Raw genomic sequence first — 14,248 nt, 5'->3', positions numbered from 1 at the left:
GGTTAAAAAACATAATAACAAGTACTGATTACGAGGCACCTCACAATTTACTAAGAGTTAGATAAATGAAAAAGACCCAAAAAACAGGAACCAGTGTCCCCGAGACAGGCCTTGACTGTGTCTCAGTCTGGAGTAGCCCTTGCTGAAAGGCGGTGGGTTGGGGTCGGTATCTTAGTATCCCCTCGGCTTGTTGCCTGTACACTGGAGTTTTTCCCGATGGACAAACAGTGCCAGGGCCTGCCAGGGCTGCCCTTTGTCACTAATTACCGATCCAGGAGGGGCTCAGAGTAGAGTTGCTACTCCTCCACATCAAAAGGAGCCAGCGGAGGTGTTTCAGGCATCTGACAAGGACACTTCCTGGGTTCCTCCTGGTTGAGGCGTTCCAGGCATGTCCCACCAGGAGAAAGTGGGACATGCCTGGACCTGGGATACGCTGAAGAAATTAGATCTCTCAACTGGCCTGAGAGTGCTGCATTTGTGTTCCCCCAGAAAACGCTGGAGGAGGTGGCCAGGGAGGAAGGTCAGGGCTCATCTGCTTAGGCTGCTGCCCCTGCGACCCTGCCTCAGATAAGAGGTAGAAAATGGATGGATAGATGGAGGTTCCCTCCCACTGGGTGACCACCGATGTGATCACCTAGCGAAGGAAAGTTGTCTTCTGATGGTGTGAAGTTACCGTAAGCTTTCTGTGAGCTTTGACAAGATCTGTCACTCTTTAAATTACTTTTTGCAAAACGCCAAGTAAACTAAATCGACTTGCACCGACAATCATGTCAGAATCAAAATTACACAAAGATTATTGTACTGCTACTCTCACGTTCAATATGATCATTTATGCATACATATGAACACGCATTCCCAATAAACTGCTCAGTGCCACAGACTTGTATGGCCTGTGCTGCTGACTCAGGCTACGACAACAATGAGCATTCAGACAATTCACTTTGAAATTCACGCTTGAAATTAAATTATTTTCTTTGCTATAATGATTTATTTCACTTTTTCAGGCTTAAATTTGTTAAATTCACCACAAGCAGTCAGAATTCATTAACAAGGCTACAGAAATCCACCCTTTGTGATACATTGTTATTTCACAGCTCACTGCCAGACTCCAGTTCCATCACTGCTGCTGTGTTTTACAGGCTCAAACGCTAAATAAAGCAGACACAAATGACTGTGCCAAGCCACAAACACATCATTAGCTGTCTTGAGACAGTGAACTGCTCAGCGAGGAGAATAAAATACCTAGATCTGTTATCATTAAAGTAATTTTTACTGATGTTGTAGAAAGACTCTTTGTATAATCTCAAACCAATTGCATTTCTCAACTCAAGCAAACATGAAAACTAGACATAATAACAGCTGTTTCAGGAGCACTTTGAAATGCCCTTGTTTTATATAGAAAAGCTTTCATCTAATACAAGATTCAACTAATCAAAATGTTGTAAATGAGAACTAACGATTAATGATGGCAACTTTGTTACTGTGTGTGTTGTGCTATATACTCACCAGCTCTTTTGTCAAGTGCAAATATTGACTCTTATCAGCTTTCAAATGGAAGCAACTCAGTGCTTTTAAGAAAGTATAGAAGTCAACATGCGAGAGTTCAAACCAAAAATCAGAATGGGGAAAAAAAGGTTATGTAAGTGATTGAACATGGCATGGTTGTTGGTGCCACACTAGTCTAGTCTAAATAGTCTGAAAGAGAGAAAATACATTGTGATCTGAAAAGAAGTCAGCAGCAACTGTAAAAGAGCATCTCTGAATCCGCAATATGTCTCTGAAGCAGATGGACTACAGCAGCTCACTGTGTTCCACTCTTGTCAGCTAAAAACACGAGGCCAAGATTAAAGTTCACACAAGATAACGGACAAGAAAAGACTGGAAAAACTTTTCCTGGTCAAAACTTTAGATGCTAGAGCCAGAATTTGGTGTAAACAACAAGAACGTACAGATCCATGCTGCCTTCTATCAAAGGTTCAGGTTGGTGTAATGGTACAAGTTTGGGCTTCTTAGTACCAACTGAGCCCTGTTTAAATGCCACCACCTACCCAAGTCTTGTGGCTGACCATTTATATTCCTTCATAACTGAAACTATAATGTACTAACTACAACGTCATCTCATGGCTGCTTGCAGCAGGCAAACACACCATCACAAAGCTCAAACTGGTTTCTTGATCATGACGATGACCTCACTGTACTCATATGGCCTCCTCAGTCACCAGATCTTAAACCAACAGAACATCTTTGGGATTTGGTTGAATAGGAGACTCACAATCAATCACATTGATGTTGCCTAAAAATTACAAAAAGAAGTGTATATTTTCTTCATCAGTGTATACTACACTTTATTTATTCATGACATGAATTGCTCTATTGGCGAAACACTTATTTGTGTCAGCACTCTGGCTCGAACCATTAATTAAGTGGTATTGCCACATTGCTATGTAACTTTGCACATGCACAGTCGGAGAAAATCTGCTGGTAAAGTGATATTTGAACCCTATTTTTGGACCCGTTTTGTTTTATTAGATTTGAATGGGGACACTGCACATACATTTTCTTCTGATTGACCAATGAAAATGGAAGGTCTGATTCTCCACATTCATTTAGAATTTTTGTTGACCTGAATAACCTGAAGAAGATAAAAAAAATTTTTTAATTATATAAATTCATCTAATTTTTTTTTTTGAAATATCACAAAAACAAACACCTGGAATCTTCTTGGCCCAGCTAATCATGTGAACCAGCTCTTTATCTGCCAGGTTGGTGAGCAACATCATGATGCTTGCTTCGGTCAGCGGCCTCTTCGCGTCCTTCATGAGGTAGATATCTGGCGGCTCCGCCTCCAATATCCGCTCAATTAGCTGCTCTGGGGTCAGTGCAGGTTTTTCGGGCTCATTTAATGAACCTTCAGCTGGTCCAGTTATGCCCTTTGGTTCAGCTGTTATGTACTGTGAGGATTGACGGGTTAGCCGCCTTGCCTGCGAATTCCTGTAGTTTCCACGCTCCTTTCGAATACCTGTGAGTAACAAGGCAAGCATTAAATTATAGCCAATTTTAACCCATGTTCCAGACTGTCCATATCTGTTAAATTTTGCTGTTGTTTTCTATATAAGATTGCAATTTTGGGGGGTTAAGAAGGGTAAAGCAAAAATGGCAAGTAGCAAGTCCATCAGTTACAGACAGAAATCACTGAACAGGCTACAAGATCTGGCACCATGTAGTTCCTACTTGGAAAACAAAATGTCGGAATAAACTGAAATCCAAATTTAGAGTATGGGAATCCTATTTACTGCAAACAGATGTTGAAAAGATTTGTTTTGTGTGGAAATGATTAATAGAGCCAGTGGTGGCTTTTAGAGCCAGATCACATTTCTCATATGTAGAAAAAAAACTAAAGTAAAAGCGCTGGAACCATATTAAAGAACAACATTTGGATTAAACTTTATTTCTATCCAGATATCCCTGCATCATTGCAGTGATACCCATAATTAAAACTTCACGTTTTAACCAAAACACTACAAGAGCAGATCAAATGCAGGAATGAAGACTTCTTTAATGAAATGTGAATTAATAGGCAAACAAATACTAAAACATTATGGAATATTAAAACATATATTGTTCTTGCTCTTGCCTATAATGAAACATAGTTCTGTCATGTTGTTGTACGATTCTACAGAAAAAATAGAAATTAACTGATCTTACAAGTAAACAAGAACATTAGAAAAATATATTCAAGCATATGTATAATATCAATACTGTATAATTAGTAATCACATCATTCAAATTTTAGATAAAATAAACCAAACATCATCAGATGACCAAGTTATTTAGGTAATAATCAGAACATCAAGTTACTGTTGGCTGGATTCAGAAAAACAAAATGCAAAAACTTCTATCAGAACTAAATGGTAAATGGCCTGCATTTGTATAGCGCTTTACTCAGTCCCTAAGGACCCCAAAGCGCTTCACACTACATTCAGTCATCCACCCATTCTCACACGCATTCACACACTGGTAATGGCAAGCTACGTTGTAGCCACAGCTGCCCTGGGGCGCACTGACAGACGCGAGGCTGCCGGACACTGGCGCCACTGGTGGCCCTCTGACCACCAGTAGGCAAACATGGGGTTAGTATCTTGCCCAAGGATATTTGGCATGCAGCCAGGAGGCAGCCTGGGATCGAACCACCGACCTTCTGATTAGTGGCTGACCTGCTCTGCCACCTGAGCTACAGCCACCCAGCCATATTTCAGAAATATGAAACAATGTATACATATAATCATACTAACCACATTTGGTCATGCCAACTTCATAGCATTTGCGAAGGCGACATGCCTGGCAGCTCTTGCGGCGGTTCTTGTCAATAGTGCACTGATTGGTTGCCGGGCAGATATAGTCATTGTGTCCTAAAACAAAAAGACACAAAGAGACAGACATTGAGACAAAAATAAAAAGTTGGATAGAAAAAATGAAAAATGAGTTGTATGAAGAAAAATACAATGCAAAGTTGCATCCCTGCACAACAGACAGGCAGACTGAGAATTTCCAGCTTGTGCAGCTTCCAGCAAAAATCATTGATGACAAGCAGTCCTTTGTGGTCAGTTCAAGTCCTCTCTCCGTACCCTGGCCATTTTGCTCAAAGACTTAATTTGCATAGGCAGACATATTGTTTGAACAGTGGTATTTTCAGAAAAATGTCAACTGTGATCCAAAATTACCATCTAAATTCAGTTTAGCATGATATACGCATACTGGTTTGCCTTAATGTATAGCAATGGTTAAATGGTCTAGTTTTGAATATATTTGTTCAAAAGCTCAAAGTGTTGTGTAATACAAGATTATGTCATAACACCTGTAAAATAAAGCTTAAATTGACAACATACAAGTTTTAGCTTCAAATTATCATTATGAAATAAATTTTGATTATAATGGGAAGTTAATGACTTGACACCACAGAATGTGGATTTGTTCCAGGCAAGCCTCTGACTAGGCAATCTGTCAGGCAGCGAGTATAAAAAGCTCTGGGAAACTGGACGTTTAAGTGCACAAAGTTTTCCCTGATAAGCATCAGTAGAATCCTCCAGGTGACAACCAGAAAAGCTTCGTACTGAAGTGATAATAGCTCCAGCGTGTCTCCCCCAAATAGAGATGGGAGCAATTATACCATGTAGGACACAGCTATGAGCCAAAGAAGGCTGTTTGGGGAAATGATGTTTTGGATGGGTAGATAAAACCATCACAAAACACATGAAAGTCAGGGAAACTGCTCTTTGTCCAGCTGTTTTGTGGCCTGTGTGAGAACAGTGTGGATGTCACAAATTTGTACTTAAACGTGGAATATTATCAACTTTATTAAGCATGGGAATAAAAGAGCAGAACTAGTACTAATATAATAGATATAAAGATGGGAATTATAGTGACCACTATCCACAAAACATCCACTAACTGAGCCACGAGGTCCAGCAGGGATGAGTCAAAGCCATCAGACAAAGGTCAGCAGGAGGACATCAGATCATTTACGCGTGTGGAGCTCTGCGCAGACTTGCTAATACTGCACAGAAAGTGCGCTGTAGTGACTCAGTGTCAGCGCTACCAACTATTAAAACAGGAGCATCCAAAATCCACCAAGATCTAGGGTGTAAGGTTATATCCTAGAGGACTTATTAGTTTATTCTTTACTAATAAGTCAGCAAGGCATAAACATAACATTTGGATGGGTACGCGCAAAGGAGTTACGTCGACATTAATGTGAAACTGGTGAAGAAAAGCGCAGAAAAGCACAAAAAAGACACTTAGATAAAGTACAAAATAAAACAGAAGTGGTGTGAAACACCAACCAACAAGAGCAAAGTTGCACATCTTTAGATTTGAGAGAAGCAATCAGGACTTTGCAACAGTGACACAGTTTTAAGTAGTGCATGGACATCTGCTCTACCAATCAATCTGCAGTAATATTTACACCTCTGATGACGTCTCACAAGTGTTAGCTTTATTTTCATACCAAGATTGTTTACACAGACTTTGTAATTGCAGAGAAATACTCCATTTATTTTGGTCATTTCATTTTCAAGCAGAAAGCCCCTGGGGGCCTAACAGGTTAAAAGTTAATTCCCAATAAAACCAACTGTAAGTTGTTTAATAACATTGCTGTCTGAATTATTGTTAAAGTCATGAATTATCACCTTTAAAGTGTTTGTGCTAATAACACCATGTACGAGACAGGCATGGAGAGCAGCACTGACTGGGAGAGGCTTTAAACAGATGACATACTCAGTTCAACTTTCAGAATGCACAAGCATCTACTTAAAATCTATTTATTTAATTTATCATCTGTGATATTATTAGGTACGGAGCCCCGCAGGGGACATGGGAGAAAAAAAAATTAGGGAGAAAATAAAATAAAATTAAGACGGACTTTTGCGAGATCTCGCAAAACAAACTCGGGATCTCGCAAAAGTATTGCGAGATCTCGCAAAAGTTTTAGCCGCATTCTTCGGAGGCCGCCAGCTCGAAGCCGACCGGGAGGTCGAGGCACGATGTGCCGGGAAAGCGGTGTTCCTCCCGGCTGTAGTAGGTCTCGACCTCCCGTTAGCTTCGAGCTAGTGGGTGTCAGATCTCCAAAAACGTCGGAGCACTTTTGCAAATATGTGATGTCTTGTAAACCGAGCAGGTATCTGACGTTTACACAACTACATTCACGCCTCAAAATATCTTAAAAGTGTATTTTGTGACCCAGAAAGAGTAATATTACAACTAAGTAGCTGCCGCTATTGTTCGAATTCAACTTTTGCGAGATCCCGAGTTTGTTTTGCGAGATCTCGCAAAAGTCCGTCTTAATTTTTTTTTTTCTCCCTAATTTTTTTTTCTCCCATGTCCCCTGCGGGGCTCCGTAATTAGGTACAATTAGAATGTAATATTCATCTCCCTTAAATAAACAGGCATCCAACTGAGAAAATTAGCTTTTCAACTTTGCGACTCATTTTATTTCTCTATCTGATAAGAAAACCATTCGGTCAGACAGTTATTTGTTGTGAATGAAATACAGTTTCAAGCACTTTTAAGCACCACATTTGAAATTCAAGCACTTTTCAAACCTTGAAAAGTGTATTAAAATTCAAGTATTTTCAAAGATTTCAAGCAATTGTTCGAACCGTATGTATGTTTTGTCTCACCTTGGATGCTCCTCTTGAAGAAGGCCTTACACCCCTCACACGACCAGACTCCATAGTGGTAGCCTGAAGCATAGTCATGACACACAGCACAGTAGTGGAGGTCTGCCTTCCCACCTGAAGACGCCATGCTCTCCTCGCTCTCCTGGGAGCGCCTCCTCACACTCTTGCTAACAGACAGTTTTGAGTCATGATTTCTTCCCAAGACAAAAACATGTAGATTAAGTATGCAAAACAGTTGATTAAAAGTAATACACAGTAATAAATCACTGAATCAGTAATGTGATTACAGATGATTATTTTTAGCTTGCTGTAGCTTTAGTTGAAAAAGAAAAAACTGGAGAAAAAGGTTACTAAAAACAGCTGTTCAATAAATAACAGGTTAAGTACTAATTGAATAATCATTAGCTGGCCAACTACTGATTAAAGAGCACAGCGTAGTCAAGGTGTTGCGCCCAGTCCTACCTGGTTGTTATAACACTGTCCCACGGAGTCTGGGCTGACTGGCCTTGCTGGGATCGACCCTGGGGGCAGTGCAGCGTAATGGGCGTCCCCACACGGCTGTAAAATAAAGAGGCGCTCAGAGACTGATGGACAGAGGAGCATTCAGAAATGCTCGGACCACCGTAGCTGAAGATAGTTGGACTGTAAAAAGGTATGGTGGTGAAGTCATGGCCGAGGTCGGTATATGGTGAGCGGATACAGATGGGCTGGCTTGTTTCATGGGACAGACCAGGAGAAGAGGAGCCGAGGATCGGGGAGAGAATGCAGCTACCAGCTCGGCTGGAGTCGATCTCCTCGAGCTGCAGCAGCTTCTCAGGCGAGGAGGCAGCGGCCATCATGACACCAAACGCTTCTAATATCACTTGAATTACTACATTACCGGCAACTGGAAAGAGTCGCCAAAAAACAACAGAGCTAAGAGAGCTACCTCAGAGCTCACATGGTCAAAGCTGAGAAATGGATTTTACTTTGCTTTCTGCTCGGCATAACTGAATATCCTCGTGAAACAGTCCAGAAGATGGAGGTTTACAGGAGAGGAGTGTAAGACAGGGTAGGAGGGATGTTCACTATTCCTTCTCAGTCCTGCCATGGGTTTTTCATCAGTAAAAGCAGCAGAACTTTCCACCTGGACAAGAAAGAAGAAGGGACAGGTTGATATATTGAAATACACGGCATGACCTGCGATTGTAGATGAAATAAATATATTTCATTTACAATCTCTTCTTTTAAACTTTGGTAAAACTTCATACTTAGCTCCCCTGATAATATCGGAGTACAATCAGTTTACAGAAAAAAAGGAAAAAAGTAGAATCAAAAAGAACGAAAAGAGTGGGAGCAGTAGTCCCAGCTAAGCCTACCACTCCCACTCCACAAAGAGAAGCTACAGGGTGTATAGATTTCTCCAAACACTGCACATACTAGGCTTATACGTGGCATGCACATAGGAGGAATTCTAGTGAAATTCCTGAATCACTGGAACTGGTGCAAAATTGAACCCTTCTAACTGTCTGAGCCCCTCGCCCCATCTCTAGGAGTGAGCCCACACTCTCTTCAGCGGAAGCTTACTTTTGCACAGTGTAGTGGTTTATAGGGCTGTGCGATATGACCAAAATCTCATATCCCGATATAAGAATTCTATCGTCCGATAACGATATAAATCACAAAAATGTAACATTGTCTGTAAATTCTGTGAATCTCGGGCAGCTCGACTTGCGTGAAGTGTTTCCAGCTGCGCGTCCTTTACCCGGAGTCGAGTGTTTTAACCGATGCATGAAACTATACATTTATAGACACAAGTTGTAAAGGCCGCCGTTTTCTTTGTATTTATTACACGGCGTGCTGCGGGGAAAGCCTGTTCTAACGTTTGAGTCTAAGGTTTATTTTTTACTTCTCATCTGTAAATAATCTGCTCTTTCACGTGATTCAGTTTATTTTGAAAAGTCTCAACAGGATCTTGAGCTTTATTGTGAAAGGTGTATGTGGAACATAAACAAGCCACACACGAAGGTGTTATCGTCGCTGTTACTAACGACAACGCATAAAAACAGGCGCTTGTCCGTCAGTAGTGTGGTTATATTACATATAAGAGAAAGGAAGAACTTTAAGAAATTAATATAGCCACTACAGTGACCATCAGAACGATGAAAAAATATAAAAATGTCAGCTCTAACGATCAGTAGACGCTACAATTTCACTTGCTTCTTCAAAACACCTGCAGTATCTACCAAAAATGGTGAGAGGAAAAAGAAATTGTGATTTATGATGCCCTGTGGACAGAAACACCTGAAAGATCAATAAATGCAGTGCGAGTGCACAGTAACGCACCACAGTGCAGCCCAAGGACACGTTGGTTTACTCTTACCACATCTGATGAATCAAATCCAGCAGTTAATCATTCCTGAGTGGCAGGAGTCTGTCTTCAGTCGCTGGTACACAGTGTCTCTACCTTTGTGGCATAAAGCCCACACCTGTAAGTCATTACTTATCCAAGAAAAACGCCTGAATTAATCTCAGTAAATATCAGAGAAGAGTAACAAACTCGATAACCCGTAGGAGTAGTTGGAGGCTTCTGCTACAAGTAAAATGAGCACTGCTAAAGAAACGGCAGTAAATGGACTCAGAGCTTCAACTGTCATAAGTGCCAATTAATTATTTGGGACAGTTTGAAAGAAACCAAGGTGAATTCTCCTTTTTATAACATGAAATTCAACCATGCCTGCAAATGCTGTTCTTACAGCTGTGAAAACATAATGAAAAATGAAGGCAGGGAAACACAAAATAATATTTTCATCAGTGACCTCAAGGATTTATTACGAAGCATGAGAGTTATGACCTCTACTGTGGAAGTTTTGCAAACAAACTTTTCCGATGATGCCCTAAAGACATGTAGACACATTACAGGCCACTGAAGGATGAACAATTTACATGAAAAACACCCAGCAGTTGAGAGATTCATCCAATTTTGGTTTGATTTGTTAAAATTATTTTCAAGATAATCTATTATTTTGATGACTATAAACAAGTGGGAAAACATCTAAAGACGGGTTATGTACCTAGTTATGTGGTACAAAAAACATAAAATCCTCACATTTATAAAGCTCAAACCTGGATTTCTGATTTTAAAAACTCACTAAAAGAAAGGATCGTAAAAACTGTTTCCAGTTTCTGTTGATTAATTGAATAATCATCAGCATTAGAAATTTTTACTGTGGAAAAGTTCTTGGTTTCAGACAATAATGCACAGAGTAGTGTGTTATTCTCTTGTGAAACAGTTGTGCTCAAAATTTAAAGCTTTCAGCGTGCGATAAATTGGAGTCCTGCGGTGTTTGAGCTGTTGTTCACTCAGTTCTTCCTGCCTCATTTTTTTATGTGAATGTGCAACTATTTTTTCTCTTTTGACCTAAATAGCAGGTAAAATTCACACAGTACATAACTTTACTGAGTGGATAAAATTCTTTTATTTCAAAGTCAAAGTCCGAAGATGTTTTATGAGGTATGGAAGAAGCCGACTGGGGATGGCTCTGGTTTGCTCTGATATGGTTTAGCACCTGTTTAATGGTTCATCTGAATTTTTTATTTTCTTGTTTGAAAAGCCAACATTTGTTATAAATACAGGGGTCTTTTAGCCTTTAGGTACATAACACTTCAAATCCTGCCCCCCCCCACACACACACCCTGGACCCCCACCGATTCGCATACTGCCAGAACAGGAGCACAGAGGATGCAGTCTCCATCGCACTGCACTCTGTCCTCTCACACCAGGACAACAACAACAACAACACCATGGTGATTGGCCTCATCAACGACAACGATGAGGTACAGGGAGGAGGTGGATCGTCTGGCTGAGTGGTGCGACAGAAACAACCTGCTGCTTAATACCGAGAAGACCAAGGAGCTCATCGTGGACTACAGGAGGAATGCTGACCCACATCCACCCATCTACATTAAGGGGACGGCTGTGGAGCGTGTGAGCAGCTTCAAGTTCCTGGGAGTTCACATCTCCGAGGATCTCATCTGGACGACCAACTGCTCCAAGCTGGTCAAGAAGGCTCACCAGTGCCTCTTCTTCTTGAGGACTCTGAGGAAGAACCACCTGTCCTCAGACATCCTGGTGAACTTCTATCGCTGCACCATCGAGAGCATCCTGACCAACTGTATAACAGTCTGGTACGGGAACTGCTCTGCCTCGGACCGGAAGGCGTTGCAGAGGGTTGTGAAAACTGCCCAACGCATCTACAGGAAGCGGTGTCTGAAAAGGGCTGGGAAAATCACCAAAGACCCCAGTCACCCATCACATGGACTCTTCACCCTCCTGCCCTCTGGGAGGCGCTACAGGAGCCTCCGGACTAAGACCACCAGGTACTGGAACAGCTTCTTCCCCACAGCTGTCAGACTCCTGAACTCTGCCTCCTGACACCTGACTCACATTAAACACATGGACTGGACATACACACACCCACACCCACACCCACAACCACCTACACACACACACACACACACAAAATGGACAACTGTACCCTCATACACACAATAATAACAACATGGACTGAACCACCACTCACAACCACTAACGCTTTATATAGCCTCTGTAGAAATTATCCACATATCTCACTTATCTTAACTGCACTACTTTATAATTCTGTGTAAATAATCATTCTGTACAATACAATAAATTTTAATTCAACAACTGTTTATAACCTGCATATCTCATATTTCTGTATAGTTTTTTATATTTATATCCTGTTCATAGTCTGTACATACTTATAGTTATAGCATATTCATAACATACTTCATACCGTGTACATTATAACATACTAGAGCAGGGTGATATGACCAAAAATATTTATCACGATATACATTTAAAAATTTGCGATAACGATATAATTGACACTAGACAAAATACTTTACAACTCCACAACTTTATTTGTGCAAAAAAACCCAGCAATGTATTTTCACTTAAACAAGCAGCTGTTTTTTATGTGCATTAAAGTTATATAAAAATGTAACAGTGCAAATGCAAATTCCTTGCTGATAGTTTAACCAAAAGGCATTTCCAGTGGAAACTGGCCGACATATCCTCAGCATAACCATGTATAACATCCACAAAACTTAAAAAGAGGTTATACACACACAACACGGTAATATTATGTTGAAGCACAGTACGTATCACTCCGCGAGCCTCCTGCCTACGATAGCCGTAATGCTCCGACAATCCATCAAGCGGTGCGGGTTCATAGCTTAGCAAAGTCATACTAAAACATTTGACAGATTTTCGAGCGCCGTGTACGACATAAAATCGTTTCGAGGTCAGTAAACACAACCAGAATTCATACATAAGGCACACAGGATTATAAGGGGCACTGTCGATTTTCAGAAAAATCAAAGGATTGATTTTAAGTGTGCCGTATTTTCCAAAAAAACACGGTAATAACGACGGCCCGCTAGCATGCTCTACCAGAAATAGTGCTTTGTTGTGTATCTGACGGATGAAAGCTAAACCAGTTCCACACCACTGAAGTTGTAGCATTTTTACAAACCAGTTCTGGTTCATCCGTTTCATTCAACGATCCAGTTTCGCTCTTCTCATTCTGCGTCGCCGCCATTTTTTGTTTTACCCATATCCTATCGCGATATTTCATTTTCTTGTCTTTGCCCAAAATTACACCGGTATTACCGTGAACGGTATGATATAGCCCAGCCCTATAATCAGAATCAGAATCGTGTTTATTGGCCAAGTATATGTGCAGACACATACAGGGAATTTGGTTCCGGTAGATGGTGGCTCTCAAGCACAGCAATGTAAATCACACACACACACACACACCACACACACACGTGTCTATATATACACACATTACACATACATACACAAAGCTGTGTAAACCAACTATAAATAACGAATCTAAACTTATATACATAAAATACAGAAATGAATGAGGTGGAATGAATACTACAAAATGTACATAAGGTGTAGTTGCAGTCTGGCAGTGGGAGCAGTGTGACAGGTCAACTGTTAAGAAGGGAGATGGCGAGGGGAAAGAAACTGTTCCTGTGTCGGGTGGTCCTGGTCTGCAGGCTTCTGTACCGTCTGCCAGAGGGCAGCAGATCAAAAAGTCTGTGTGCAGGGAGTGAGGGGTCTGTGATGATTTTCCCTGCCCGTTTCCTGGTTCTTGAGAGGTACAGATCCTGGATGGAGGGCAGGGGGGCGCTGATGATCCTTTCTGCTGCCCGTACAGTCCGCTGCAGTCTGCTCCTGTCCTGTTTAGTGGCTGCTCCATACCAGACTGTGATGGAGGAGCACAGGACAGACTCAGTGACCGCAGTGTAGAACTGGATCAGCAGCTCCTGTGGAAGACTGTACTTCCCCAGTTGTCTCAGGAAGTACATCCTCTGCTGGGTCTTTTTGAGGATGGAGTTGATGTTGGTCTCCCACTTCCGGTCCTGGGAGATGGTTGTACCCAGGAACTTGAAGGTCTTCACAGTTGACACAGGGCTGTCTGATATGGTGAGGGGGAGCAGAGTTGAGGGATGTCTCCTGAAGTCCACTGTCATCTCTACAGACTTCAGTGACTACAGTGTTCAGCTCCAGATTGTGCTGACTGCACCAGAGTACCAGCCGCTCAACTTCCTGCCGGTATGCAGACTCATCACCATCTTGAATGAGGCCAATGACGGTGGTGTCATCTGCAAACTTTAGGAGTTTGACAGCCGAGTTCTTGGAGGTGCAGTCGTTAGTGTAGAGGGAGAACAGTAGTGGTGAGAGGACTATAACATACCATAACAGACCTATTTCTGTAATATACTCACATATCTATATTATTGCTAATATATATTGTAATATATCTATATCGTGGCTAAAGCACTTCTGGATAGATGCAAACTGCATTTCGTTGCCTTGTACCTGTGACATGTGCAATGACAATAAAGTTGAATTCTATTCTATTCTATTCTATTTTTTAAAACAGGAAGATTACTTACCGTATTTTCACAACCATAAGGCGCACTTAAAAGTCTTAGATTTTCTTCAAAAAGTACGGCGCGCCCTATAGCGCAGTGCGCCCTGTGTGTTGTAA

General features: G+C 41.3%; 1 protein-coding gene across 3 annotated transcripts in view; it reads right to left on the bottom strand.

Moving 5' to 3' along the window:
• The window catches only part of esr2a (estrogen receptor 2a), a 43,019-nt gene that overhangs the window by 7,446 nt on the left and 21,325 nt on the right, over positions 1-14,248 (bottom strand). The window contains exons 2-5 of one of the 3 annotated variants that reach the window (XM_085246082.1): positions 7,638-8,301; positions 7,176-7,369; positions 4,293-4,409; positions 2,711-3,019 (exon numbers count right to left, since the gene is read on the bottom strand). In XM_085246082.1, coding sequence (XP_085102208.1) covers positions 2,711-3,019; positions 4,293-4,409; positions 7,176-7,369; positions 7,638-8,014 — 997 coding nt within the window. In that variant the 5' untranslated portion in view covers positions 8,015-8,301. Of the gene's footprint in view, positions 1-2,710; positions 3,020-4,292; positions 4,410-7,175; positions 7,370-7,637; positions 8,302-14,248 lie in introns of those variants that run through there. The other 2 variants (XM_085246083.1, XM_085246084.1) reach the window with 2 other exon arrangements.

This window comes from Mchenga conophoros, linkage group LG15, assembly GCF_057382185.1.
Source record: "Mchenga conophoros isolate Kocher_MC1m ecotype Shallow Benthic linkage group LG15, M_conophoros_male_GT1.1, whole genome shotgun sequence".
In the NCBI taxonomy this organism is placed as follows: Eukaryota; Metazoa; Chordata; class Actinopteri; order Cichliformes; family Cichlidae; genus Mchenga; species Mchenga conophoros.
This window is presented reverse-complemented; position numbering and strand designations above follow the sequence as displayed.